This window comes from Pseudorasbora parva, chromosome 25 (genome assembly GCF_024679245.1).
Source record: "Pseudorasbora parva isolate DD20220531a chromosome 25, ASM2467924v1, whole genome shotgun sequence".
Lineage (NCBI taxonomy): Eukaryota > Metazoa > Chordata > Actinopteri > Cypriniformes > Gobionidae > Pseudorasbora > Pseudorasbora parva.
Genome location: NC_090196.1, coordinates 19,885,066 through 19,899,287, shown reverse-complemented (window position 1 = coordinate 19,899,287; position 14,222 = coordinate 19,885,066). Strand labels below are relative to the sequence as shown.

The 14,222-nt window shown below is 35.5% G+C and overlaps 1 protein-coding gene across 2 annotated transcripts; it reads left to right on the top strand.

Annotated features, from left to right (window-relative positions):
* The first annotated feature begins 37 nt into the window (after positions 1-37).
* On the top strand, positions 38-14,216 carry cax2 (cation/H+ exchanger protein 2). 2 transcript variants are annotated; one of them, XM_067436387.1, is made up of 21 exons: positions 38-196; positions 788-928; positions 1,013-1,113; positions 1,193-1,301; positions 1,824-1,943; positions 2,016-2,077; positions 2,323-2,484; positions 5,759-5,944; positions 6,075-6,174; positions 6,610-6,751; positions 6,839-7,022; positions 8,146-8,245; positions 9,409-9,530; positions 9,618-9,655; positions 9,824-9,936; positions 10,112-10,254; positions 10,338-10,432; positions 10,588-10,666; positions 10,758-10,866; positions 12,924-13,117; positions 13,199-14,216. In XM_067436387.1, exons 1-20 carry the CDS (start codon positions 145-147, stop codon positions 12,995-12,997), a joined length of 2,232 nt encoding a protein of 743 aa, XP_067292488.1. In that variant the 5' UTR covers positions 38-144; the 3' UTR covers positions 12,998-13,117; positions 13,199-14,216. The 2 variants fall into 2 exon arrangements, with proteins under 2 accessions (XP_067292488.1, XP_067292489.1); XM_067436388.1 differs by lacking the exons at positions 10,758-10,866; positions 12,924-13,117; positions 13,199-14,216 and having other exon boundaries at positions 10,348-10,432; positions 10,588-10,626.
* Positions 14,217-14,222: the final 6 nt, after the last annotated feature.

Sequence of the window (14,222 nt, the reverse complement as noted above, 5' to 3'; positions counted from 1 at the left end):
ACCACGTGTTCGCTTATTTTTCTAGCGGGATCTGGCAACCCGGTCGCTCAGCGTAAATGCGTATGGATCACATGAAGCTGCTTACAGAAGAACTGTAGTGTCACTCGAGACTGCGTGCATTGACAGAGAAGAGAATGTGCTGAAATGACAACGAATATAGAGACGCGAAGAAGGAAACTCGACACAAAAAATCAAGGTAAACAATAACACAAAGTGAGGCCATTTTATGTAAACTGAAGTATTAAAAAGAATCCACTGACTTGAATTGTCAATATTGCAATGTAATATTTTACTACAGTAGACAGTTTTTATATTAGACATTTGGTATATGCTGCATGAATGATGAATAATTCACCTGCATGAATAACGAATGCATGTCCATTGCATTTTACATGAATGGGTGGTCTTATTGTGATTTATCCGGGACATAACGTTAAATGAATTAGGATTTCTCAAGAACGAATTGCTTATGCATTTGCAATCCAGTCTGGTTTCTGTTGTGAAATGGTTTGAGACCGCATCACTCCACACTTCCCTGTTTACTATACATTAGTTCCTCTCTGTGGATTTCATTTCATCTTCAGCTAGATCTGAATTAAAACGTGTTCATGTTGAAATCCAAAATTAGAAATATTGTATATTTGATATACAGTTGTCTAAAAAGTATTTGGACACTTAAGTCACACACAAAAACTAAGAATATCGCTGCAGTACATAACAAATTATCAAAAAGGGGCTTATTAATGTTTACTAATAAACCATGCCATATTTTTATCTCATTCCTCAGATACTCCAGAGGACCATGATGGAGCTTATCTGCCTGGCTCTTGCTGTGACAGGGTTTGTGTAGCTCACATTCCCTCAGAAGCCAGTGATGTTCCTTTACTACAAACAGTTACCTCCTACACAACTAACAACCCACAGAGAAGTGAGATTCCATATTTGCATAAAAACAAGGGTGTTTTATGGACTTGTTTGAGACTTTTTGATGACATTACCCCTTCTTTTTCAGCATGCAGCTTTGGTGATGAAATACGGGAGGAGAACCCGTGCAAGACCACCATAAGTGCTGAAAATGAAGTGGAGGCTCAAAAACTCGCAAATAATTATAAGGTTAGCGTACTTTTAGCACATATGTCTAGTTTCATTTTGCGTATTGTTGATGCTGATGTTGTTCTGTCCTCTATTTAAGTTTGGATTCAGGAAGTGGAAGAGTCATGTGACAGAACGGCCCTTTGAGTACAGGTCGGACATTGTGAAGGAGCTTTACTCTGAGCTGAACGTTATTAAACCAAACTCAGGTTAGACCGAGCTCTTCTTCTCACATCATCCTGTAGTGCATTTATATAAGTAAAAGGTTTGGACATGCCTATTGCCTACTCATTTGTATTATGTGTAGAAGATGTAGAAAATAAAGCAGTTGAATCTATTAAATTAGCCTAAATGGAAGTATACTAAATAAAATAAATTCTTAAATGATCAATTAATTATTAAAATATTTACTATTAATCATAAAATTATTACTATCATTCAAGTTTAAAAACATACTTGTACTGTATATTTCGATAAAACTATTTAATACTTTTTTATTTAAAGGGGTCATGACATGGATTTTTTATTGTTGTAACAAATATATGTCAAAAGATCATGACCCCTTTAATCGTACATCTAATTTTGTAACATTATGTAACATCTAACATTTAATGTTGTAGTGCATTATTATGATGATTTTGATGCAATAATAATGTAAATCCAGTAAATAAAGAAATGTGGCAGCACATTAATTTGTTCCCCTTTACTGTAATGATATATTTTGTATTCAGCAGGTTCATTGTTCACTTGTGGCAATGTTCTCTATGTGTTTCTGTTTGGCTGGTGGATCTCTCTGGTTTATGTTTTCATCGGTGTCCTAATGTTCCTCACAGTTTTTGGCATCCCCTATGGTAAGAATTGGTCTAAATAAGTATCAATAGATTTTATTGCCTCTCCCTGGATCACAAATGTTCTTGTTTCAGGTAATCTCTGCTGGAGGCTGTCCTGCTATTTTCTTTGGCCATTTGGGAAATCAATCGAAAAGGTTATGTTTCTTTTTATAGCCAAATGATATTTGTATGTTTGTGTACTCTTGATCTTTATAACAGTCTTATGACAGCTCTACACACACAGTTTCTTTGAACTGGTTTTAATTTGCCTGCTCCATGAAAATCAGCCAAATGCTGCATTCATCACAAGCCTTTTCAATTTCATGCTTGTGATTTCATGCATGCTTGCTTCATGTGATTTTTTTTGGAAGGATTTCGAACCTAATGTTGCTGTTTTCAGGCCAGTGTCTCTGTGTCAGCATACAGTGTGAAGATCCTCCAGGGTGATTCCACTCTAGAGGCAGAGGAGAACGGAAAGCCTTCCTCTCCTCTCCTCCTGCCCACACCTGTGGAGGAGACCATAGAAGAGCCCACAGGAAGTCCACAGGACGTCAACTACTGGGTGAGAAGGATGAAACCGACAGAAGATGAAATGTCATAATGACAATACTATCAAATTTATTTAGCATCATTATTTATTTTTTTATAAATAAAGCCTATATAACATCAGTTATGAATGGGCCAGATTTACTAAACAGGGCAAATTAGCATGAGAGAGCAATCCCATTAAAGCGCAGATGGGAGTGGAAAGTTCTGCGCGGGATCTGTTGAAGACACACACATTAAAGAACACAGGAACAGCCGGATCATTTCCATAATGACCAACGCAATCTACCAGTTAGCGTTTGGTTTAAGACATGCTTTTTTAGGCTGTAATTAATGGTGCAAATACTAAAAAAATAGATCTTAGTAAAGCACTCTGCGTGATTCATTGAAATACTCTCCTCCCAATGTTGTATCTTAAATGGAAACTCCTACAAATGCATATGCAATGAGGTCAGCCGCAAAAATAACCCTGTCCACGCCTTTCGTAAATCCTGGCGGTAGTTGTTTTAACGCTAAAAGAGGGTTTGTGCTGACACAAGCTGTTAGTGAATCTAGTAATCTTGTAATGATGCTGAAAATTCAGCTTTGAATCACAAGAATAAATTACATTTAAAAATATATTCAAATAGAAAACATGATTATATTTTCACAGTAATATTATAGCTTTTACTGTACAGTCTTGTTCAAAATAATAGCAGTACAATGTGACTAACCAGAATAATCAAGGTTTTTAGTATATTTTTTATTGCTACGTGGCAAACAAGTTACCAGTAGGTTCAGTAGATTGTCAGAAAACAAACAAGACCCAGCATTCATGATATGCACGCTCTTAAGGCTGTGCAATTGGGCAATTAGTTGAAAGGGGTGTGTTCAAAAAAATAGCAGTGTCTACCTTTGACTGTACAAACATTTTTTTTTCTGGGATTTAGCAATCCTGTGAATCACTAAACTAATATTTAGTTGTATGACCACAGTTTTTTAAAACTGCTTGACATCTGTGTGGCATGGAGTCAACCAACTTGTGGCACCTCTCAGCTGTTATTCCACTCCATGATTCTTTAACACCATTCCACAATTCATTCACATTTCTTGGTTTTGCTTCAGAAACTGCATTTTTGATATCACCCCACAAGTTCTCAATTGGATTAAGGTCTGGAGATTGGGCTGGCCACTCCATAACATTAATTTTGTTGGTTTGGAACCAAGACTTTGCCCGTTTACTAGTGTGTTTTGGGTCATTGTCTTGTTGAAACAACCGTTTCAAGGGCATGTCCTCTTCAGCATAGGGCAACATGACCTCTTCAAGTATTTTAACATATGCAAACTGATCCATGATCCCTGGTATGCGATAAATAGGCCCAACACCATAGTAGGAGAAACATGCCCATATCATGATGCTTGCACCTCCATGTTTCACTGTCTTCACTGTGTACTGTGGCATGAGTTCAGAGTTTGGGGGTCGTCTCACAAACTGCCTGTGGCCCTTGGACCCAAAAAGAAAAATTTTACTCTCATCAGTCCACAAAATGTTCCTCCATTTCTCTTTAGGCCAGTTGATGTGTTCTTTGGCAAATTGTAACCTCTTCTGCACATGCCTTTTTTTTTAACAGAGGGACTTTGCGGGGGATTCTTGAAAATAGATTAGCTTCACACAGACGTCTTCTAACTGTCACAGTACTTACAGGTAACTCCAGACTTTCTTTGATCATCCTGGAGGTGATCATTGGCTGAGCCTTTGCCATTCTGGTTATTCTTCTATCCATTTTGATGGTTGTCTTCCGTTTTCTTCCACGTCTCTCTGGTTTTGCTCTCCATTTTAAGGCATTGGAGATCATTTTAGCTGAACAGCCTATCATTTTTTGCACCTCTTTATAGGTTTTCCCCTCTCTAATCAACTTTTTAATCAAAGTACGCTGTTCTTCTGAACAATGTCTTGAACGACCCATTTTCCTCAGCTTTCAAATGCATGTTCAACAAGTGTTGGCTTCATCCTTAAATAGGGGCCACCTGATTCACACCTGTTTCTTCACAAAATTGATGACCTCAGTGATTGAATGCCACACTGCTATTTTTTTGAACACACCCCTTTCAACTAATTCAACTAATTGCCCAATTGCACAGCCTTAAGAGCGTGCATATCATGAATGCTGGGTCTCATTTGTTTTCTGAGAATCTACTGAACCTACTGGTAACTTGTTTGCCACGTAGCAATAAAAAAATATACGAAAAACCTTGATTATTCTGGTTAGTCACATTGTACTGCTATTATTTTGAACAATACTGTATTTTTCCATCAAATAAATGCATGTTCGGTGAGCATAAGAGTCTTTTTTCAAAAACTTCTACAAGGACATTATTTTAGTGAGTTTCTCTGACGCCACACGTCACAGTTTTAAGTCTGGATGTCCTGTAAACAGCACATTGAGGGCTTTTCAGAGATTTTCAGGTTTCACCAGAACAACAGTTGGTTTTTAGAAATGACTGAATGATCAAATTTAGCACTCTTATGGAAATATGATAATATTTTGTAATTTTCATTTAAATCTGACACATTTTCAAATTGATTGTTATAAATCAACATCTCAGGAAAATGTTATGGGGTTTCTAAGCAAAATAAGACTTTCTGTCTTCAATAGAGGACACCGGGACTTAAATCATGTTGATCAGGCATTTGGGGAGACACAACAAGTGAATAGGGAAAGAAATTACATATCAATGTTCATGTAAAATATTAGATTTTATTATGAAAACTAATTACTCCCATTAATACACTTTTTTTTTTTTTTTATTACATGTTGCTCTAAGACAGTGTACAGACATGTATGGCCATTTTACCCACTTATTGCATAAAGTGAAATGGTATATCAGTTCATTCCATTATATCTTTCATAAACATAGTTGAGAATAATCTTTAAACAAAGTTTGGTTAAAAAACATTCCATTGTTTTTGCCTATACTTGTGATTTCATGTATTTTTTTTTTTTTTAAATAGTCCACTTGTCCACTTACGAGGACATAGCATAACATATTAATAAAATATAATTTTTCAGCAACAAAAAAAAATCAGCAAAAAAATGTTTGTTTCTTATGCTCTAAACATTGCAATGACATGAAAAATAACTTTGTTTTACTGGGTCTTAGGCGGCTACAATTCTAACCTTGAGTTATTGTTGCAGGACTTTATCATCTGAGAATATTACCTCTCATAGCTAGCATTTCGGTTGTCTTCCCTTTAGATGTTGTACTGTTACTACTAGACTCCAGCTTATGTGGCTCTCATTTGATTTCAGCGGCGCATGAGAACATATGCATGGCTGTTTGTGGGTTACCCTCTCCTCGTCGTCACACACTCTGTAGTGTGTCTGATCTCCTGGCTGCTGGTTTTCACCATTCCTGTGGCCAAAATGAGCGCCAAGACCTTACATACCATCTTGCTCATGCCCCCCGAACACATTCACATCAGCCAAGCTAAGGAGGTGAGAGGACTGTGCTATGATTATGAAATTCACTGAGGTTTTGCCCTCTTTCAATTAAGACTGTGTATCATATGTGCAAATTTTCACAATTTAATTTATGGTAATTTCAGATTTGTATGGTTATTTTTAGGCTCAGGACCACGAAGGTCAAGTTATTCTATGCTGCTACCATGCAGTGAACCTCTACTACTATAAATACACAGTGGATGGGATCAATGTTTTTGCTGTCAGTATCCTAAACGCAGAAGTTTACATCTGTTATTCTTTAATGCTGATATTCAGAAATATGTTGTCAGTTTGCATGTAGTACGTCACTAATGTCCAAAAGACTCTTATGCTCAACAAGGCTGCATTTATTTGATCAAAAATACAGTAAAAATAGTAATATTGTATAAAAACTATTTAACACAGTGTATTGGTACAGTTCAGATATTCAAAAAAATACTTTTTGTTTTAATTAGTGCTGTCAGTACTATACAGTATATACTGTGTGTATGTACACACAAACACATATATTTACAAAATTTTATGTTTAATGCAATTAATGACGATCAATCAATTTGACAGCACTGATTTCAATGTAATTTTTCAAAAAAGTTAAACATTTTTGATGTATTTACTATTTATGTATTTTTTGCCATTTTCCTTACATGGAGTTACTATAGATCTCTTACCATTAGTTATAGTGTCACTGGTGATTGGTTATGTGGACAAAACAAACCAGTTTGCCAGCTCTGAAGTCAAGTTTGCCACAGCAATCAGTTCCATCATTCCACTGTCGTATTACATTGGCATGGGCATTGCAAGGTGAGCAGTTATACCACCACAACACCAGAACCTTACCAATACCTTTGAGATCAACATTAATGCAGTACCTAATTGCTCTATTCTCAGTATTTCCGCTCAGAGTAACTTTGCTGTCGGAGCTGTGGTGAACGCAACATTCGGTTCCATCACAGAGTTGACCTTTTACATCACAGCGTTGCTCAGAGGTCACCACCAGGGAAATAAGTGCCTGCAGGAGATAGTGAAGGCGGCTCTTACTGGAACCCTGCTGGGCTGCATCCTCTTCATACCAGTATGTGATCCGTTACCATAGCAGCTGGTTTACACCATGGAATAAAAAATATAAGAGGTGATTGCGATCTCACAATTCTTACACAAAAAAAGTATTTTTTTTCTCAGAATTTGAACAATCCTAACTCTTTTACTTGCAATTTCGAGTTTATATTTCAAAAATCTTACTTTTTTCTCTCACTTTTTTGAGTTTATATCCCACAATTTAGACTTTAAGACTTGCACTTGTTGAGGTTTTTTTTGTCATATAACTCGAGTTTATACCTAACAATTTAGACTTTTCTCAGAATTGTGAAATACAAATTTAGAATTTTGATAAAAAAATTACGATTTTGTAAAATGTAAACTTGTAATTGCGACAAAAAAGTAGAAATTGTGACAAATTTGCAATGGTGAGAAAAAAAAGATTTGTGACACACTTGGAATTGCGACATAAAAAATAATTATGTGACAAACTTGGAATTGTAAGGAATAAATAAACTCTGAATTGCAAGGGAAAAATTCTGAATTTTGAGATTTAAACTTGGAATTGTGGGGGGAAAGTATTAATTTTGAGCTATGAATTTGAAATTGTGAGGGGAAAAACTAAGACTTGTGAGATATAAATTCGTAATTGTGAGAGAAAAAAAATTAATTTTAAAATATAAACTAGAATTGCGAGGAAGAGTTCGAATTATAAGATATAATCTCGGAATTGGGAGGAAAAAAGTAAGAATTGTGAGATAAACTCCAAATTGTGAGGGAAAAGGAATTGTGAGAGAAATACATTTGTGAGATATAAACTCTAAATTGAGAGAAAAAAGTAAGAATTATGAAATATAAACTAGAAATTGTGAGGGAGAAAGTAAGAATTTTGAGAAACTCAAAATTGCAAGGAAAAAGTAAGATTTGTGAGATATAAACTCAGAATTGCAAGGAAAAATATCTGAATTGTGAAAAAAAAGTCAGAATTGTGAGATATAAACACGAAATGGGGTGGGTCAGAATTGTGAGATAAAAAAGTTGTGAGATTGTAAAAAAGTCACAATCACCCTTTTTATTTTTTATTCTGTGGCGTTAACACAACAGAGGATCTTAAATCCCCAAAGTGTGCAATAGATGACTATTATATTTGTGTGTCTCAGGGGATCTGTATGATAATCGGAGGGCTCAGGCACAGTGAGCAGAGGTTTAACAGTCGCTCGGCGGGGGTCAGCTCCTCTCTGCTCTTCATATCAATAGGGGGTAAGACGTCATGTACTGAGATGGCAGAAATCACCTTGTTATTGCGTTTCTCTCCTGATGTAGTAATTAAAAACAATGTGAAATGGCATTTAAAACATATTTAACATGATATTTCTTAATTTTAGAGTGAAAATCATTAATGTAGTGTAGTGTAATGACTTTTATACATCAAGCTTTAAGTTGGTTGTCAGGCTATTGTAGAATAATATAATTTAATATAATAATCAGTGCAAAAATGTACTGTTTTAAACATGGGTCCTGCCCCAATCTCACTAAACTCTCTAAATATTAAAATGGTATTGGAGGAAGCAAAACGAATGTTAAAATGTCACATTACATTTTGATGAAAATTAAATACTAACTGTAAATATTGTGCACCAATATAATAGTTTATTAAGATTAAGATTAACATTATTTTACAACGTGAATTTAATTAATGTATTTAATTAATATATAACTAATTTATTTATTTATTTATTTATTTATGAAGATGATTAACATTAACTAAGAATGAAAACAGTCAATTTTTAATAAGTGAATACGTTCTTTAATGAAACAGATTACTATCTATCTTTTCTGTGGAGCTCAAATACTCTCATATTTAATGTATTTAGAAATTATAATTCACCATTTTTTATATATATTTACAAATAGCAATTCACAAACTCATAACCCAATTCATATTCACAAAATATGATTTGCAAATGCACAACCACATTTTTTTAAAGGGATAGTTCACCCAAAACTAAAAATTCTGTCATTAATTTCTCACCTTTATGTCGTTCCAAACCCATAGGACTTTCGTTCATCTTAAGAACACAACTGAAAATATTTTTTATAAAATCTGAGAGCTTTCTGACCCCCCATAGACAGCTACACAACTTCAACATATAAAGTCCCTCAGAACATAGATTAGTTGTAAGATCTCTATTAACTTTTTGAAGTGTCAAAGTTTCATTTGTTTTCTGAAGATGAAATTCTTATGGGTTTGGAACGACACAAGGGTGACTAATTAATGGCAACATTTTTGTGAACTAACCCTTTAAGTTTGTAAAATGCTGTATGCTAGTTTTGTGAATGTGAATTAGCTTGAATCATATTTTGTAAATAAACACATTTTGAGACTATTGGAGCTCCATAATTTCCCCCTGTGGTCTCTGTAGGAGTGTTTGCCCCTACGCTCTTCTCCAAAGCCTATGGGAATATAGTGTGTGAGGACTGTACCAACTCTACAGGAACCAACAGCAGCGGATCCTTCATGTGCAAAAACTGCCACTACGACCTGGTGAGATTTCAAACATGCATCATGTAGAAATTAAAAACATGACAGCAGAAAGTGAAACATCAAGCCATTTTCTTTCTGGTCCACTAGAGTGAAAACAACTACAGCTTGTTTCACAGTCACATTGAGTAAGTTCATAGCGTGAACATTTTGTATACTCAGTGCTTTGTATACGGTGTCTTATTGTTATATAAATAATAATTATATTAATAAAAAAACGGATTAATTATTCATATTTTTAGTATGGTTCATAGAGTTTTGTTGTGGCTTTTGTTGACACGTCTTTATTTTCTCAGGCCTCTAGTGTACACCATTTCCATTCTACTGCCCATATCCTATATCATCGGCCTCATCTTTACTCTTAAAACACATTCATACATCTACGACATTAACATTGGTGATGGAACGGGTGAGTTTGCTAAACCTTGTAATAAAATGACTAAATAAGGAAGCAAAATAATGTCTTTTTCCATGTGTGTTAAGCCTAAATGGTGTCTGTTAGGGTGCAATGAATATAAGAAGTTCCATTTAAGAATATTGGAGGTCTGCAAAATAATATATCCACTGTCAATGTGTGTTCACAGCGGGTCATCTGGGAGCGTCGGTGCACTGGTCCCGATGGAGAGCTTTGCTTATCCTCATCATTGCCACGGTGCTGATGTCTGCATGTGCCGATCTGACCACCGAACACATTCAGCCCATACTCAGCCACTCGTCTGTATCTCAGGTTGATAAATACTGCAGTAAATCAGTCAGACAGTAAATGACAGCTTAATATTAATGTATTATGATCCCAACTCTTCATCTCAGTATTTCATAGGTGTGACTCTTTTGGCCATGATTCCTGAAATCCCAGAAATTGTCAATGGAGTCCAGTTTGCTCTTCAGAATCAAATCAGTTTGAGGTCAGTTTGTTCGGTAACACCATACAGTAAGTTCTATATCTGTTAACATGCATTAGGCATCATGAGTAGACAAACAACTCATTTTTTCTTATTCATTACATCTCTGGTGGTTGAATGTCAATGAAAAATATGTGAATTTTGCGGTTTTCTCACAGTTTCGAGGTTGGAAGCTGCATCGCGGTGCAGGTGTGCATGATTCAGATCCCCATCCTGGTTTTATTCAATGTCTTCTATGTAAGTGGTTTTGGCTATCGTGCAGACACTCAAAATTAGCTCACTGATGGCTGTACGTCAATGTGTTTTCCTAATGATCTTTCTGTGACAGGATGTTGGCTTTGTACTCGTCTTCAGCGACCTGCATCTGTGGGCCAGCATCTTTAGTGTCATCGTTGTGAATTATAGTTTTATGGATGGAAAGTCTGATTACTTTCAAGGTAATGAACTAAATATTCTCTAAATCAGGGGTTAGTAACCTTGCTAAGAATGAACCCAGACAGCAACGTAATGTCTGTCGGCCCAGATCTTGCCCACATTTGGATTTCACATGTACCAGATGTGGGCCGGATCTGGACAGACAGACACTATGGGTGCGTTCACACTTGTAGTTCGGTTCGTTTGGTTAGTTTGGTCCGGACCAAAAAACAAAAACAAACATAATAGTCCTGGTCCGCTTAGCGTTCACACGGGCATTTTTAACAGCGAACCTAAAGTTACCGAACCAAAGGCACAGGGAGACGCTCACAACCTGATTGGTCGGTTTATATGACGTAGAAGCTCGCTTACCGAACATTCAAAACAATGCTGTGTGCGGATTACACGCGCGGGCATTTTATGCGTGTACATATGGCATTATTTTTTACCAGAGAACTCATGAAGAGCTCATGAAATGTTCACAACATTCAAAACAACGCTGTGTGCTGGATTAAACGCGATCATTTTATGCGTGTAACACATATGGCGTTATTTTTTACCAGAGAACTCATGAAGAGCTCATGAAATGTTCAAAACAACGCTGTGTGCTGGATTAAACGCGATCATTTTATGCGTGTAACACATATGGCGTTATTTTTTACCAGAGAACTCATGAAGAGCTCATGAAATGTTCAAAACAACGCTGTGTGCTGGATTAAACGCGATCATTTTATGCGTGTAACACATATGGCGTTATTTTTTACCAGAGAACTCATGAAGAGCTCATGAAATGTTCAAAACAACGCTGTGTGCTGGATTAAACGCGATCATTTTATGCGTGTACATGTGGCATTAGTTTTACCCGCTGAGAACTCATGAAGAGCTCATAAAATGTTCAAAACATTCAAAACAGCAGCAGGATATCCTCCGTTGTGCAGAGACGGCCGTTCTGTCGTCTGTACCTGCTAATAATGGGCAACACAGGAACTTTGATGAGAAGAGCCAGGTATGCTTTTTGTGTTTTTTTTCTAGCATTTTCGAAACATGCTCGTCAGACCAAATATTGATGAGGCTCTTCCTCGTTGCTCTACGTTTGCCCTCTAACGTTAAAGTTACTCATTTTGGATAACGTACACCGATCTTTCCGCGTCGTCAAATCAGCTGCATTATGCGTGGCATCTTGTGACATTATACGTCCGGTTTTTGGTCCGTTTACATGTCTTTGGTCCGTGTTGCGTTCATATATCAATCGAACCGCACCAGAGTTCGTTTGGAAGCGGACCGAGACCCATCTTTTTAGCGGTCTCGGTCCGCTTGTTTGGTGCGCACCAGAGTTCGGGTGGCAGCGTTCACATATGTTCAAATGAACCGCACTAACCGAGCAACCGCACCAGGGTTCGTTTTAATCGAACCAAACATGACAAGTGTGAACGCACCCTATGTTGCTGTCTGGGAAGACATCCAGTACTGTCACTTCATTACAAAAAGTTGCAAACTCCTGCTCAAAAACTACACTATTGTTAAAAATGTTGGGATCGTGAGTTAAGAAATGAATAGTTTTATTCCACAAGAATGCATTAAATTGATCAAATAAATGCAGTTTTTTGTTTTTTGTTTTTTTACTTTGTATTCAAAGAATCCTGAAAAAAATAAATGCAGGTTTCCTCAAAAATATTAAGCAGCTAGTTTCTGAAGGATCATGTGACACTAAAAATTCAGCTTTGCCATCACATTTTATATGTTAAAATATAAGTCATTTTATATTTTAATAATATTTCACAATAGTACAGTTTTTATTGAATTTTTGATTAAATAAATGCAGACTTAGTGAGCAGAAGAGACATACCAACCCCAAACATTTTAATGACAGTATGTCAGTTTTCTTTATAAATTTAGCATTTTTATTTTATCAACAAAAAAAGGTTTAAACCATCATTACAAACGCCCTTTGTGATTATGTAAGCTACTTTTTTGTTTTAGTACCACAATTTCTTATTCACCATATTGATTTGACTGAATTTTGTAAAGTGTTAAATCTCTCTCTCTCTCTCTCTCTCTGTGTGTGTGTGTGTGTGTACAGGTACTGCTCTTGTGGTGGTGTATCTCATCCTGTTGGCGATGTATTTTTTTGCTCCGTCTCCTGCTGGTTGTTGAGAGGCAAAGACATTTCAGCACAATGCATTCATTCTGTAATTTGCAGTATGAAACGCTGTTTACTGTTTTAGATTAATGTTAGTCTAACTGTGTTTTAGATTAATGTTAGTCTAACTGTGTTTTAGATTAATGTTAGTCTAACTGTGTTTTAGATTAATGTTAGTCTAACTGTGTTTTAGATTAATGTTAGTCTAACTGTGTGTTTTAGAATGTTACTGTTGATAACATTTTATCTTTTGGTACGTCAATAACAATTATTTTCTGTTTTGTTCAGCAAGAAGTGGATTTAGCACTTAACTATGAAGAAGTACAAAAGACTGCTTGTGATAATAGATGGATTTATTTTACTAAAAATGAAGCGTACAATAAATTATTTTGGATTGTACAGATATAATAGTTTAAACTATTTTATTATGAAACATTAGGTATTTTTCCAGAAATAATCCAGTTTTAATTCATGTGCATACAGACCCTAATGACAAACCATCAGTTAGTTGACCATGCATTTGAAATCATTCAGATGAAGTCAATAATAATACAGATGACCAGTTTGAGGTGACAATTTGATTTGTTGCACTGACCTGCTGTTCTTACTGTCTATAATGACTTTTTAAACATCTGTCTAAAAAGTATAATTTGTGATATAACTATTTTTAAGACTTTTCTTGAGTATTTTATTTATTCTAATGTGTCATTAAAATATATATGAAGTTTACGATAAATCTCTGTGGAACAATTTTTTGCATAATTTTGCTTTGAAGACAAACTAAATCAGTGTTTGGATTTGTTTTCTGGGAGAACAGTTGATGTATGTTATAACGCTCTTTCACATTTTATTTGTGAATATTAATATTTTTTGACATGATAAAAATTTGAAAGAAACCATTATACAGTTTTTCCTTTTATTGTTTTTTTAAAAGGTTAAAGCTGAACATTGTTTTGTAAAATATAATCTACTGAAATATACTGGATTGTATAGGTACCAAATTACAGCTGCTTATAAATACGACTTAGATGCATTAAGGTGTCTATTTTGTTCAATTAACAGTTATTGCATATCTTGGGCTTTAAGAAAGCATTGCTAATTCAGTTTGTGGCCAAAAGTATAAAGGACAGCACAATATAGGATAAACACAAATAATCAGACAGAAGTGTTTGGCATTGTGTGTTCAAAGCTCTGATGACCCCACAAGTAAAAGTCAAAAGAGTATAAACTATGAACGTG